Raw genomic sequence first — 15956 nt, 5'->3', positions numbered from 1 at the left:
ATGTGATAGGTGAATTTAAACACCTTTCCCCTTTTCTGTCATAAAGAACAACAAAAAGATAGGCAGAACATATACTTATGTTGAATTCATAAATTATTAGCTTATTTTTCAAATTATAATTCTATTGTTTGTTTATATATGTTAGGTAATCTATATATTTAAGTGGTTAAACGCGTTTTTATCCGTTTTGTATGTTATCGGAGCCATATAATTTTAATATATCACCTCAAATATAAAAATTTACCTGTCTCTCTTATTATTATTCTACTTGTCAATTTATCTGACAATTAATCTGTGCAAAAAAGTAATTTTTAATCTGATACGATAAGATAGAGATGGGTTCATCTCTACAGTTAAGGTTATAATAAATGTTGATTAAGGTTATAATGGAAATTCATTAACTGTATTATGCAGCACTCATTAAAGATAATTGCCAAAATGGATCATTTTTATATCATTTATCATAATTTGGCTGATCAGTATACCATACATGACAATATACTGTTATGATAAGTCTCTGATAAATTTTTGTATTAAATGAGTTCTAAATAGTTTTATAGCAATTTGTATAAACTAATAACTGATATAAACTGATATTTTACGATATTACAATGTTTTTTAACTATACCGTTAGGGTCATATGATTGCCGATCATTTTCACCATCTAAGGAATTAGAATCAGTAAACAAATCTGACTATTGTGGATAAAGTTCATTATCTAATGATGATATATGGTAGTTCAGGAAGTGAAAATACCAAATGAACACTGTAATGATAGACATGATATACTGATATACAATATTGCAAGAATACTTGCATATGAAAAAGTTTTTAAAAATTGTATGACTCTCTAACTCACAGTGATAGATAAACTTAAATGTCTTATCAAAAATAGTGTCTTCATTGATTTACATATAACTGCAGATCATACATAAATAATCGATTACATACTATATTATTAAAGAATTTGACCTAGTAGGTATAGTCATCGCCAGACACATAGTCAGAAATAGGTTTGATGGATTGAAGCCTTTAAAAGATTATTTAAATAGATGAATTTTTTTTTACATTACTGAATTTACCTGAAAGTAAATAAAAATTATTTATATTAGCAGAAGAAGTAAAAAAACTTTGCAGTAACTTTAATTTATATAAATTTTAATTTCAAGTAAGGATTTCAGTTTTCAAATGCAATTTTACTTTTAGATTTTACTTTTAACCGTCAAAAGTAGTTCCTTTATTAAATGTACTATACTTATATGTGGTGGTAAGAAGCTCGGTAACTTGTTGGTGCAATGGGTTAGTTCATACAGTGAACATATCTAATTATATCGATCTATGAAATGAAATCATTTCAACTTACTTTTAACTACTTATCTATTTAACCACATTCATTATACCACATTTTCCAAATGAATGTACTAAAATACTGCTATGAATATGAAAAAAAATAAAATGCAGCTACTATTACAAATTTAGAATAAACATAACGTGTTTGGTAATACATAAAAAAGGTGGCAGCACTAAAAAAAGAGCAAAAGCACAAATCAAATATAATAAAAGACTTTAATAATATGGCAACTTCACAAACTGCTACTTAGAATGAATTTTCTTATAATCGCGTAACGTGATTACTACATTACTTGGTAACTTACTCGGTTACTCGATTACTTGGTTACCAAGCTCCATACTCATAATAGTGAACATCCCTTTTGGATTGTAAGCAATTTCCTTTTGGTTTTTTTATAAACTATTCATAAAAGTAATTATTTGTAATGTATACGTATTATATATTATTATATTATAAATTGTTATCCGTTGAATTTTTTAATAACCTTTTAAATTTATCAGCTATTAGTTAATTTTATTGAAAGTCTCTTAATAAATAAGTAAAAAGTTAATGGAAACCTGTTAAATATTAATAATTAATGTTTTTATATACTCGTATATAAGTATAACATTAATGTATATAAGAGAAAAACATTTTAACCAGTAGAGAAGTTTTTTTAATTTTTCTGTTATTATAATTTTTATGTCATATACTCATAGATGTTTATTTGTGACCTTTTTTTATTTATTTAAATTTAATTTTAAACTTAACTAAGAACAAGGAAGTGGACTATTAGGTCCTTCTCCCTTTTTTAATTTAATTTGACTCAAGTCTTTATGTGAATTTATTAATATTTATTTAATATAAGCGCTTTTATGAAATACAATATGAATACTTTTATTAAAATCCATTAACAAAGTGCTTTCCTATTAATTAACTAAATTAAAATTTATTGCTAACATAAATTAGAAGGCAACTGAATACATAAGGCAGCGATTAATTTGGTTTTATTTGAAAAATTCATATTAATTATGATTTACATGGATGAACTAAACTAACCATTAAAGGATAATTTTTCTATATAATCGAAATATAAATTGCAAAAATTATTTATTGATTGTATTTACACAACAAAAGTTCATATATTTAAAAGCAACTAACAATTAATTTATATGATTTTTATTTTCTCTTTTCCATGCCACAATCTCAATCTCAATCCATGCAATCCATCCCATACACGATATTTACAACATTTTACGCACGATTTCTTCAATTTGTAATTGTAACATTTATTTCGCAACTGAAAATCTATGAAATAAATTAACATTGTTACAAAAACAACAATAACATCCTCAACAACAACAACAACAATAACAAAATGAATGGTTATTACAGAATGGCGGCGCCAAAGATGGTCTTGATATGAATGTCGGTCCGGCATGGCAGAAAGGATATACGGGCAAAGGCGTTGTGGTATCAATACTGGACGACGGCATACAAACAAATCATCCTGACCTTGCGCAAAATTATGTGAGTAAAATTCCATTTCATTTTAAAAACAATTTAAAAACATTAGAGAACATTAGAGAACATTAGGAGAACATTAGAACATTAGATACGAGTATCTACACTACACTTCAACGGAGATATGTTAAGTGAAATGAAATTCTGTTAAGAAGCAGTATAAGCAGTATTCATACTGGGTCACTGTTTATGCAAAGGACACTTAAGCAGGCGCTTATCCTTCTCGTTTATGAGTTGCACACTGCGACTCAGTGTTCGTTAGTTTATTTAAAAGTTTTTAATATAAATTTAAATGCAAAAACTTGCATATTTAGTAATTAATTTTCATTTAAATTAATGTCTAATCTTGCTGCTGTGCCATTAGGCACACACTTTTGCAAATGTTATTGATGCTGCTGGTGTCCTGCGATCCGTTTTCATTAAAAATTTGCATACAAATGGCTAAAGTTACACCATTTTGTTGTCCTTTACAAAATGTAACTGTGTTGGTGATTATGTGCTTATGTAAGCGAGTGTATTTGTAAATTGTGTAGTCATTTTCATTAAGTAATTTTTTCTTTGCGGTTTAGCTGCTGCCACCGCTGCCATCGCTGTCAGTGCTGCCAGTGCTGCCACTGCCGATGTTGCTACTTGGTGAGGTTGCCACTGTTGGCGCTGTTAGAAAAATTGCTTGTTTTGCTATTGCTGCTGCTGTTGCTATTGCTGCTGCTCTTACAAATTGCAGTAGCAATAGTTGCCGCCTCGGCTTATGCTCCTACTTTAAGTGTCTAATGTCTGTTGTCTGGTATCTACAAAACTTTTTGAGTTAATGTTTTGTGGTTTCTGTGTTGAATTGTCTGCAATTTTTGTAACAAATGTCTATGTGCGGTTATGTGTCTTCCCATTTCCAGTTTTACCCTCGCATGACTCTTATGTACTTTTTCTACTTGGATTAGTCGTAGTTTGAATTGTGGCAGCAGTTTTGTTACAATCAAGAGGAAAACTTTTTTAAAATATTTATATAGTTTTTGTTCTAATTGAATAAGTACGCAAATTCGAATCAAATGGAGAATTATTTGCAATTAATATTGCTACTCCTACTCCTCTTAATGTGCATTATCTGTGTGAACAATTTATTGCAATAAACTTTACTCAAATTACTTAGAAACTAAGTTATAAATAGTATTAATTTTGCTTGTATGCCTGAATACAACTTCAAAGAACTTTGAAATAAAATATATAAATCTATATCATTCGGTTTTTTATTAAAAATATTTGATTTCCAATTCTCTATTCAAACACAATAAATAAAAAAATCAATAATTTGTATATATTTTTATTCTTTAAAACCTTTAACTACTCCCACATTTACTCCTTATACCTTTTTTATCTATAAGGTTGACTACTTCAGACCATGTTTGTACTATTTATAACGAATTTATTCTATTTGTCAATACTCATACTACGTTATCGTGATTTTAACATTTACATTTATACTATATCTAAATACAAAGGGGTGCCTATTAGATCAAGCTGGTCGCAGTGCAAAAAGGCCGAAGCCTTACCTCTAAACCATTACTATTACATATATATACTGAACCTATTTACTCATTAGCCATCTTTACCTGATTTGAAAACTCCAAAAATCTCACTGCTGAATTACATTCGATTAAATCAAAAAGTAAAAGACTTATTGCCAATAAACTCAGTCAGATATATATACACAAAGATATACAAGATATTATTAGAACTGAAAAAGAAATATTGAGAGTAATTCAAGCGGCTTTGGAGGAGGTTTTCTTGTCATACCAATTTGACAACAAATTTTAAAAGATTTAACTATTTTAAAGAAATTTTTCCTACTCTGCTATATGCAAATATAGTTTACTACTTGAAATATTTAATTATAAAGAACTAAACCTTTAACATTGGTTATATTAACTAAAATTACACATAACATCTAGTATTAATTGGTATGCACAACTTTAACACTGATCACACAAAAGACGATAACGATCTTAAAGGCCCTATATTTTTAAATCTAAACTATATGGACATTTCAAGGAATACAGCAATTGTTCAAAATAACTGTCTGTTGACATCTGGCTAAGCCAGGGAGTTCAAAATTATGCAAAAATGGTCGCTTAAGGTCAGAAGATTATTATTCAATGCAAAAATATACTAAATAAGTGAACATTCGAAAAGATATGTGGTATTTTTTAATACAATTTCTACAACATCACTTTAGAATACTGATCGGGGTCACCACAGGACCGAACACAGATGTATACCAAATAGTGTCTTGGGTAGTATTAAAGTTCCAACATGTCAATCATTTCTCGAGGATGTACATTTCAAAGTAGTAATTCAAGGTTGTTCGATTAGATGTCTTAAGTATAAACAACGCTTATGCTTTCTTATGCTCTCTCTCTCTATGTCACTCTCTCTCTCTCTATGTCGCTCTCTCTCTCTCTCTCTCTCTCTATCTATCTCTCTCTCACCTCCACTTTTTCCTTCTTACTTTTTTCTCCTTTCTCACTCTCTCTCTCTTTGCCTCCTCTTCTTTCTCTTTCTCTTTCTATCTGAATCTCACTTTATCCGAACTTACTGAACTCATTGAGGAAACTAAGAGGCTCAAAACAAAGTTGCCAATTCCGTTGTATATTCTCAAATCTTTTAATGTTGAGTGAATCTTGACCTAAACTTGAGCCAAAAATTTAATTAATTATATGTGGTTATGTTTTTCACTTGTTTGGATGAAAACTCTAATACGTTAAGGTAGAAATATTTTTAGGTGAAGTAGTAGCTAAGATTACTATAGAGTCGTTAAAATATTAAATAAAATTAATTATTTTTTAATATAATCTTAACAACACTTTCATATAACTTTTTTAAAAGTTATATCAAATAATTTCGAATAGGCATAAGAATGACTAAATAAGTTATATCCCTCCAAAACCTTTCTAAGACTTCATTTGAAGCACTACAGATATTTACATTTCAGTTATTTACTCACTTTTTATTAATACTTAAGTGGACTTTTTTTTGGAATGACGTAACATTTATTCACATAGATTTATTATGTAAATTAGAAAAGTTGCCAACTTGTCATTTTTAGAAGAGCAGTTTCAACACATATTTCATTCTGAGAGTTTCTGAACTCTGAGTTAATGTAAATAATAAATTTGAATGATTTGAGCAACTTTATTGTTAATATGCAATTTAAAAGTCCATTTCTTTTAACAATAATTTTGCAAGTTTAATTTCCACTTAAAACTTTCTGCTATGACTTATGAAAGTAAAGAATAAAATATTAACATATGCAACATTTCTGTCATATGTTGAGAAATTGAATTTTGTCACGCAATTTCAAAACTTTCTCAAAAAAACTTTCAAAATATATTGAAGGAATAAGAAAGTTTTCACTTCTTCAAATAAGAAACCTACTACTATGGTATTCCTGCGGCATTCGAAGATATATTGAAGCATTCGAAATGGAAATGATACATCGATCAAGTTTATGAAACAAAGGGGAGTTCCGCTCAGAACAAACAAAATTGAAAAAAAAAATTGAAAAATATGAGTGGAAAAAAGTGAAAAGTTAAAAGTTTTCACTTTTTTTAACCCTGAAGAAAGAACAAAATTTGATTTCTTGCAAAACATTGAGAGCATTAAAAAAATATATTGGAAAAGTCAGAAGTAAAACAAAACAAAAAAAATAGAATAAAGGAAAACGTTTCCAACATGCAAATGAAACGCACAAAAGTTAATAAAAATTTAACTAAAGCCTTTTTTAAAAGTTTCTTCTTTACTTTCCTTTATTTGCTGAGATGTCGGAAAAGCAAACCTACTTGAGACTTGGTCACACTCTAGGAATTGAAGGGTTCCCTGTAAAAATGATAACTTGACAGAAAAGTTTTAATATTTCAATTTTGAATTCGGTACGCTTACGGCTAAAACAATTCTTAGAAACACAGAATTTTGATTTATCAACACAAGAGGTAAAAATAACATTGAAGCCAAAACCAAAAAAAAAAAAAAGAAACAATAAATAAATAGAAGAAAAAAAGAAAATTATGTATTAAATACAGGATAAAGTATCTCATATTGTCAACTTTACTTGCCATAAATAAAATAATTTTTTTTGTCTACATTCCACTTAAACTATAGTTTGATATTGTTTCTACATTAAAAAGATGCATGATTTATTACGCCCAATGTTGAGCTAAACAATTTTTGTACGCCCAAAACTATGCAAGAGGAATGCCAAATTTATTTTCATGCTGTGCTGCTTTTATGTGAACTGTAAGCTGTGAGCTGTGAGTTGTGAGCTATGAGCTGCCGTTATTATTGCTGTTTTTACAGTGTTTTTTTCTTTATGGTGTTCTCCACTTGACATTATAAACGTCGAAAATTGTTATTTAAAAGGTTTCTGCCCACAAGTACTATGGCGTATAGCAACGCTCCGGTCATCATTTTAAATTTCTTTTGTAGGTTCAAAATCCAACAAATTCTTGTCTTGTCCCTATTCACTCACTCACACGCACACACACAATGCAATTTGAATTAACATTTAAAATTTTTTTTATTAACATTTTTCCTTCTATTCCCGTATCTCGGAACTTTTAATACAGTTTCGCCCTAGGGAAAATATTCCAATTTTAACATAAATGTACCTAAATTTCCGATTTGTGTCAATAATTTGTTGCAAATCGTCTCTTTGGCACATGTTTTAGACAAAAGCACAAAATTACAGCAAAAATTACAAATATCACAAGAATAAGACAAACAACACAAGTAAGGAAAGTGGAATGAAGTATCAGGGGAATATTGTACATTATCCTGCGTTTAAGCATATAAGCTAAAAGTCAAGCATTGGGAAATTTTGGTGGACATGGTAGAGCGTAGTAAGGCATTGACAATAACAATGACAATGACAACATTGCGAGGACAAAGTCCAAATGCTCGAATGTCATTTCCACTCAAACTCTGCCCGAAATGAGTAAAGTTAAGTCAAAGAAATGTAGAAATTTGTTGTAACGACGGGAATTTCGTAACTTGAATGGAATATTAAAAACACAATATTGGTCAATATGAAAAATCCGTCAAACGGGCAGCAGACCATATCTGAGCTTTACTATATTGAAAACTTTTATTATGCTCTTCATTAGTCGTGCTTTATTTGATTTTAAATTTAATAATTAAATTCTTTCAGTGATGATTTTCCTACGCCTACGTCACTATTTATGATCATTTGAAGAATGCGCAAATAATAAGAAAACATCAGCTTTAATGTTAACATTTTTTTGTTCTTTATTGCTGCCAACTTTAGAGAATAACTTAAATAATGAATCAATTTAAGTCTTTCGAGATTCAAACGACGAATTCGGCTAACAGTTCGAAATGGTTCCCTTGGATCAACGTAATACTCTAACTTAAAATTAATACCACCAGAGTAAAGTGAAATCTAAAACTAATGAGGATCCAAATTTGTCCCAGAAATTCATTGCTGATAACCCAGACTTAAATGACGTGAATATTAAGCTATCATATTGAATATATGTAGAAATCAGCCCAAAATACTCCTCGAATTTTAACTGGAGCGCAAACAGAAATTTGTCCGTGAAGCGCATTCATTATCTTCTCAATAATTGCGTTACGAATGAAAGAGCGATTTCATTTTCTAGCATAGTTTCCTAAGCAGTTGTGAACCATGAGCAAACGTACCAAAAGGCTGATATCTGATTGATACCTGATATATCTCCATATCATCTTAATTTATGAAATTTATGAAAAATTATAAAATTAAAATTGTTATTGTCAATTTGTTTGCAGCAAAGTATGGGAATCTTTGTTAGTTCCCTTGTATGTATACAATATGTGGCTTCCAAGTATGGATAAATATTTTCAACAGAATTTACAAGTTCATTATTGCAATTTTAAGTTGCAGATTTTGCGTGACAGATAACGTAATTAAATTTTGAAAAGTAATTCGAATCAATGCACAAAATGCGTCACATACAAGACTACGCGTAGATGTGCATTTATGCACCATTGCACCTTTGGCTTGAATGTTGCGCCGTATGTGAACGTAGATGCGAATGCAGCTTAGCTAACTAATGAAATGTTCATTTGATGAAACCGCACCGCATCATAACGGAAATGGAAAAAGAAAAATACCTTAATGATAAGCTTGACAACTAGTTTTGGAAAAGTTTCTGGCGTACGCAGAACACCACACCGACGCGCATCCATAATCATGCAAAATGTTGCAGCGGAAATAAAGTTGTTTTGCAAATCAACAAATGCTGCCAACTTGCAGCGAATTCTGCAAGTTGGTGTGGAAAATGGAAAAAGTTTATATTTGATGCTGAAATGTCAGAGTGAGGGCATGACAAAATTTCACCAAAACAAATGCAGTAATATAAAATTATGAACACAAAGTTAAGAGCATGCAGCTCTGCCGGAGCAAAGTTAAAATTAATGCAACACTGACAATGCGCAGCATGCAACACTGCTCCTGACTGCAAATGAGTTAACTGCTGCGCTCGTTGCCAGTTAATTTGTGTGTAAATAAAACTTAATTTAATTGTCAATCTTGTCTGAAAGTTTTAGATTATAAGCGTCTATATATATAGTACGAGTATCACAGGAAACGCAATTACAAACGGAAACCGTATTTGCTTGCCACCTAACAAAATAATAATAGCAATAATTGAAAAAACAAATACAATATAAAAGAAACCAATATTCAACCAAAAATAGACTTTGAATGTTTTTCTCTATGACTTTTAGCAATTTCATTTCAAATAATAAATGACCTGCAATTCAAAAGTAGATTGTTTTCGAAATTACACTTAGCAGCAACGAATGAGAAATAAACGAAAAAAATGGCTGCCAGCAATAATAAATACAACCGTGCTGGCAACAGTGACAGCAGCGGCATTGCCAATATATAAACAACAAAAACCAACAAAAACCTGCAAAAACAACGTAGAATACGAGATGGAAACTCATTTCGTTGATTTCCCAAATGATTCAAATATAAATTTTAGCACTTCAAAAAATGTATTTATTTATTTCATTTCGCTTTTTCATTTCGCTGCTTTTTCTATGCCAAAAACACCTTCGCGTTTATTCGCACGCAAATGCCATCATTCAAAAATGCCGTAGTTTTCAGCTGGAATAGAAAAGTTAAATACAAAAAAGAAAAAAAAAAGAAAACGGAAATATAAAACATTTCCGGTGCTATGTATTTTCTATGATTGGTTTTTTATTGTTTCGCATACGAGTTTGTGTGCCTACGTGTGAGAAATGAGTTCGCTATCCGGAATATGAATTTGTAGCTTTGATCTCAGTGCCATGGGTGGCAAGGATGCTAAACTCAAATTGTTGGAAAATTTGTTCTGAAAATGATAACTGCAAAGGATAGCATCAAAGATGGAAATTTGAATCATCTAATGGACAAATTTATGTATTCCAAAAAAATTGTTATCACATCCATTTAATTTTGAAAAGTAAGAACTTTCATGAAACAAAACACAAACTAACACGAATTATAGTTCAAATATATGTACTAATAGCCACTATACTTAAAACAACTTTTATTTTTATCATACTTAAAATGGTCACTTTTAAAATTAATATTAATCAGAATGTGTAAATCCATAAACATAGCCTTTCGATTACAAACATAGCACATACGCCTCCTTTTCCGTTCAACAATATTCCATAAAAATTTCAACAAAGTCAGTTGCATACTTTCCGAATACATCATTTTCATATAAATACAGAATTACATTGATGTATATATTGAAAAAAAAAAGTATTTGTGAAAAATACTTTCCATGAACAAAGCAAAAATTTGTAATAACAAAATTTCTATCTAACCAGAGAGCAGAATAGAGTCGTATCGCCTCGCTAACGGGTGCTATGAGTCCTCATAAATGAGGTCAAAACTAAAGACTGATTGTAGTGTTGACAATGATGATTATAAATTCGATTAAGTTCCTATGTAGCTATAGGTTAATTCATTTTCTAGCTCCGGTGACCGAGTTACGTTTGACATTGGGAATAAAACAGTGCCACCAAATCAGCATCACAAAATATTTAACAACTTATAACCATTTCTGAATATAGATAAGAAAACTGAACGATTGAATTACAGAGATATGTGTTGAAGGTTTCAGAAAATAAACCTACCAAAGACTAAAAATTCTATAAATAAAATAAAATGTTTTGCAAATAATAGATTGACTGCCATTAGGTTTCAAGAAAACATTGATAAATATTACTACATTTTGTTTAAAATAATGTGCACGACCAAAAAATCTTCCATCAAGCTGCTTGATCTGCATTTAAGACTTCTGTTGTATATTTTCAACTAAATTCTTTTCAAATTTTCACCTTTTTATCTACAATACATTAACCTTTTAATTAATTGTTTAGATCGCATTTGCAATATTCTAGTGATCTGTATTTTATAATATATGTTATGATAGTTATCGATATATGTATTTTATGTTATCAAATAATGACAGCAACTTACTTATCTGATTTTTGACAGCATTCAGTAACCTTCACTAGGCTACCATCGCCTAATTAGAGACTATTGACTGTTGGTAATACCACGAGTCTTGAAATCATTGCTTACTTAGTCTTTTTACCGTGTTTTCCGCCAGAAGGTGTTAGACCGAATTTAACACCATTCTGGTTGAAACATTTTCATCTATTGAAGCAGCACGTTTAAACTAAGAGAGCACGTTTAACAATGTCTATATAGCGATATAAATGATAGAGTCTCTCATTTCATCTTATTCGCTGTCTGTTACCAACGCGTAAGGGATCATAGATTTTCTAGCGAATAATTTTCTTAAATGTATACATCTAATACTTTTACAATATCTTTGTTTTCTATTCAAGTTTCTGCATCAAGTTCTAGAACATGCACGGTAAGAGATTTACAAAGTGTAATTTTTATTTATTGATAGAAATCCAAGTTCCACAATTATATCGTTTATGGAACAGTTGCAACACCAAAAAATTCAATACGTGAATGCTTTAAAAATTTGAAGAAACTGAGGAATATTACCAGGAAACGAATTGATCCTTTGCGGCAATAGTGCATTTCAGTGTAACCACAACAGATCAAGCAAACGAATTCTGCAAACGAAAAACAGTTGACAAATTTTTCGTTTGCAGTTAACCGCAATATTTTTGAATATACTTAGCCGGAGTTGTTGTCGCTTCACAACAATTATTCGTTAAATCTATTTTTGTGTCTATGCTGGTTCAAAGTGTTTCTGTATAAATATTTTCAAGGATGTTTTTGTGTATCTAAACTTACAAGAAATATATATTTCTTCAGTTTTTGTTGTTTTAAAATTTCTGCATAAATATTTTTAAAGTAATGTTCAACTTTTTCATAAGTAAGTTTACAATCGGCACTTTTTTAATCTTTTGCTGCATTGTGAAAACTTTTTAATGCAAGTGCTGGATTGCCTCAGTACTCACCGGGTCGGTCCCTCAGTTTCGTTTGCTGTTGCTTATCGACAACATTTTTAGTGCTTCCGCATTGTTGACGCATCTCCTACTGTTCCTGTAAAAATGTTGTTTTAAGTAGAAAAAATAGATATTCTTTCAGAAATATTTATATAAATATAATATTTCCTATGGGGATAATTTTCTGTATGTATTCAGAGCAGCACTTCAATAAATGATAAATATTTTTCAATAAAAATTAATACTTTCTATTTATGTTTTTATTTCCATTTTCATATTTTTAATGCTCAGGTGCTTTATTGTTTGTAGGTTCGTCTGTCTGTTTGTCGGTTTGTTTCGAAAAAAAAAAATTTTGTAAATATCATAGCAAACATTTGAAGCTTTTTCCTTCACGTCCTGTTAGATTGCAAGTTGTAGTTGTATTATTTACTGTATAATTGAAATCGCTATAGAAAAATTGTTTTGGGAATATTATTGTGTTTCGTTTAAAAAATATTATTAAAAAAAAAAACAAAATTATTGAGTATATATGAATGATGAAAAATATTATAAATACATACATATGTACAGTTGAATTGTTTATAGTTGAGAATGTTTTTAAATTCAAGTGATTGCAATTATTTTAATGAAACAATTGGGAATTGGATTTTTATTTTTTGCAATTTTTTATATATATTTTTCAGTGGAAAAAACAATTCATTCAAATTTTTTTCTATAACAATTAATGCAAACGGAACACCAATGCAAAAGTTTCAATCACTAAAATTTACGCGTTTTTCTCAAGGGAAAATGCGTTGAACGCATTTGTTCGAAGAGCATTTTTCAAATTATAATCACACTAAAAGCCTCTGAAAAATATCTGAAATTAGCAGAAGCAAATTATTTGCGTATAAATTGTCATGGAGAAGTTTTTTTGCGTTTTATCTCAACTCAACTCAACTATAATTATCCTTTGGTAGCGCTGAAGTGGCACATCAAAAAACGCATGTTTGTGCCGCAAATAATACAAGCGTAGGTTTTGAACTGCTCCACAAAGCACTGCTTGCGGCTCTTTGTGCTCTCGAGTATTTACCTCGCATCACAAAAACCAGAAAACTGAAAAAGAATCCGACTTGAGTTAATTAAGGACACAATAAATTCGTAATTAGCAAACGGCAAGGAAACAAAATGAGCATTCCCATTAGAAAGTGGAAGAAAGCATTAGTCGTCAACAGAAATAATTTGAGAAGACATGAAAGTATCATGGAGCAACTTCAAGTACGGCAAGACAAGAGGTAATTTTGTCCTGGAAGAGTACGAAAAAACTTTAAGACTAAGTTAGTTGGGCTTGAAAGTAAATGTTTTCAAAGAAAGGGAAAAGCTTTAACAGGGAAAGCAGAATCTTAAATTTAGCATGGAAAATAGTTTTTACTTTCTAAAAATAAAATAATATGAAATGTCAGCAAAAAAATAGCGTTAACGTTGGTTTTAAAGAAATTCCAGCGCTATACACATATATAGAATTTTATAAATTAGTTCTTTTCTACATATTTACATCAACATTTTTCTGTATTTGAATTTTAGTCGATGTAGTAAGTTGAAGCATTCAAGATAATAAAATTCATATAAAAAAATCCTAGTATCTTGAATTTTTGTCTATCTACCATATCTATACATACCATACCATATCTATACCTGGCGGGCATATATCACAAAATATTTTTTTGGTACTGTTTTTGGTATGTATAATCCATAAATTATATTGCGACAGGGGTGATTGGCACCTGAATATAGGGAGTGATTGATATTCATATCCATATACAGGGAGTAGATAAATTTTATATATATACAGCACTACATATATAAATAAGATAATATTATGGAAGTATGCATTCTATATTATGTGGCTTGGTTGAAATATTATTATTAATAATATATTAAAAAATTTAGATTTTAAATAGTTTGTTAACATAATATATTCATCAATTTGATTAATGAACGATTTCCTATTATTTCTGTTTCCAGTTATTGTACGTAATTCGCGAATATACCTCTCCGTTCCATGAGACAACGTTTTTTTTTGTACATGGTATATGTTTGATGTACCTATTAACTTTAACTCTTATGGGTTCCAATTTGATGCTTCATATGAAATACTGTTTCTGTTTTCCCTTAAGATGCGATCAAACCACTTGAAAGTACAGCTAATTTTTTTTCCAACATTTTGTGTGAACAAGTGCGGAAAGTAGCTCTAAGACACCGGATTGCAAACGCAATTTGTTCGTTATTCCGTTTATTATTGAAATAGTATAATTAAAATTATAAAATCGAGAAATACTCTTTACATCAAATATATGCATATATCTTTGGTATTTGCAAAGAAAATTTCGTTAACGATCTGTTAGTCAAGTCTTTGTTTACGTTCTTTGGGACGAAAGTCCAGTATAACCATTGACCCCCTAATGAGCTGCTTTCATTTCGTACAATCAGCTGACGTTTCAGTTAATATTTTTCATAGTTTTAGTACTTAAATAAACGTTACCTTCTCATCTCATTTTAAATCGACCTGTGTGTGTTGTTGTTATAGCCTTGGCATTAAAAATACTATTCGGGTTTTGCACAGATACCATTCTTGCAATATGGGGGGCCCATTGAAATTTTCGTGCAAAATCTGACACTATTTTCATTTTCCAATAACTCATTTACTTCTATATTTATTACTTGTCCGAAGAGTTACCTCTTCTACCTAGATTGGCTCATAACTTTCGCAAAATGTTCGGTTTAAAGATTGGGAGGCTTTCTTCATCCGATTTTGTTATTATACATGTTTCCAACTTGTGTAGCTACTTACCTTATTATTGTTGAGTATTTTAAATTACAAAAGGTTTAAATTGAAGTATAAATTGTCGCTTATTATGACAGACCACGTCATTGAGTAAGAATATCTCACTTTGTTTATTAGTCAAGTGTTTCTTCTATGGAAAAGAGTACCTTAAATCCATATGGTACACAGCAATTGCAATTGTATTTTCTTTGTGACACTAACTATTAAATAGGTTATTTATACTAACAAGTTTCTCCAACTGAATAGAAATAAAACAATTTTACAAATGATGTCCACAATACCTACTATTCGTGGAGGTATACGTATTATCTTCCTATAAACTAACACTCAAAACTAACAACCTAAGATCCATCTACTCTTTATTTTCTGCTTTGAAATACTCGTCTCTGTTTAGGAAAATAAATTTCTGCATCTAAATGTATTTCAAATTATTTAGAACTAACAGAGACTCAATGAAGTCACAGAATTCCATTAAATAACATTGATTGGAATAATTTTTAATTTTATTTGAAATAACTTCACTCTTATTTTGTATGTCGTTTTGCTTAGTACACAATATTATAATAAGTTTTTCTTTACCCTTCACAGGATCCGGATGCGTCATTTGACATTAACGGCAATGACTCCGATCCAACGCCACAAGATAATGGCGATAACAAACATGGTACCAGATGTGCTGGCGAAGTGGCTGCTGTAGCCTTCAACAATTATTGTGGCGTTGGTGTAGCTTATAATGCCAGCATAGGCGGTAAGTACAATAAATAAATAAGAAATAAGTTTCTTTACAATTTTGCAACC

General features: G+C 30.1%; 2 protein-coding genes across 3 annotated transcripts in view; one reads left to right on the top strand and one right to left on the bottom strand.

Moving 5' to 3' along the window:
- The window catches only part of LOC119669037 (furin-like protease 2), a gene marked incomplete at its 3' end in the record, with an annotated part of 541440 nt that overhangs the window by 44354 nt on the left and 481130 nt on the right, over window positions 1-15956 (bottom strand).
- The window catches only part of LOC119669036 (furin-like protease 2), a 105630-nt gene that overhangs the window by 30258 nt on the left and 59416 nt on the right, over window positions 1-15956 (top strand). The window contains exons 4-5 of the mRNA XM_038078761.1: window positions 2726-2860; window positions 15747-15906. Coding sequence (XP_037934689.1) covers window positions 2726-2860; window positions 15747-15906 — 295 coding nt within the window. The remainder of the gene's footprint in view (window positions 1-2725; window positions 2861-15746; window positions 15907-15956) is intronic.

The sequence above is a fragment of the Teleopsis dalmanni genome, chromosome 1, assembly GCF_002237135.1.
Source record: "Teleopsis dalmanni isolate 2A chromosome 1, ASM223713v2, whole genome shotgun sequence".
NCBI classification, from domain to species: Eukaryota; Metazoa; Arthropoda; class Insecta; order Diptera; family Diopsidae; genus Teleopsis; species Teleopsis dalmanni.
Note: the sequence above shows the minus strand (reverse complement) of the source record. Positions and strands in the feature narration are given on the sequence as shown.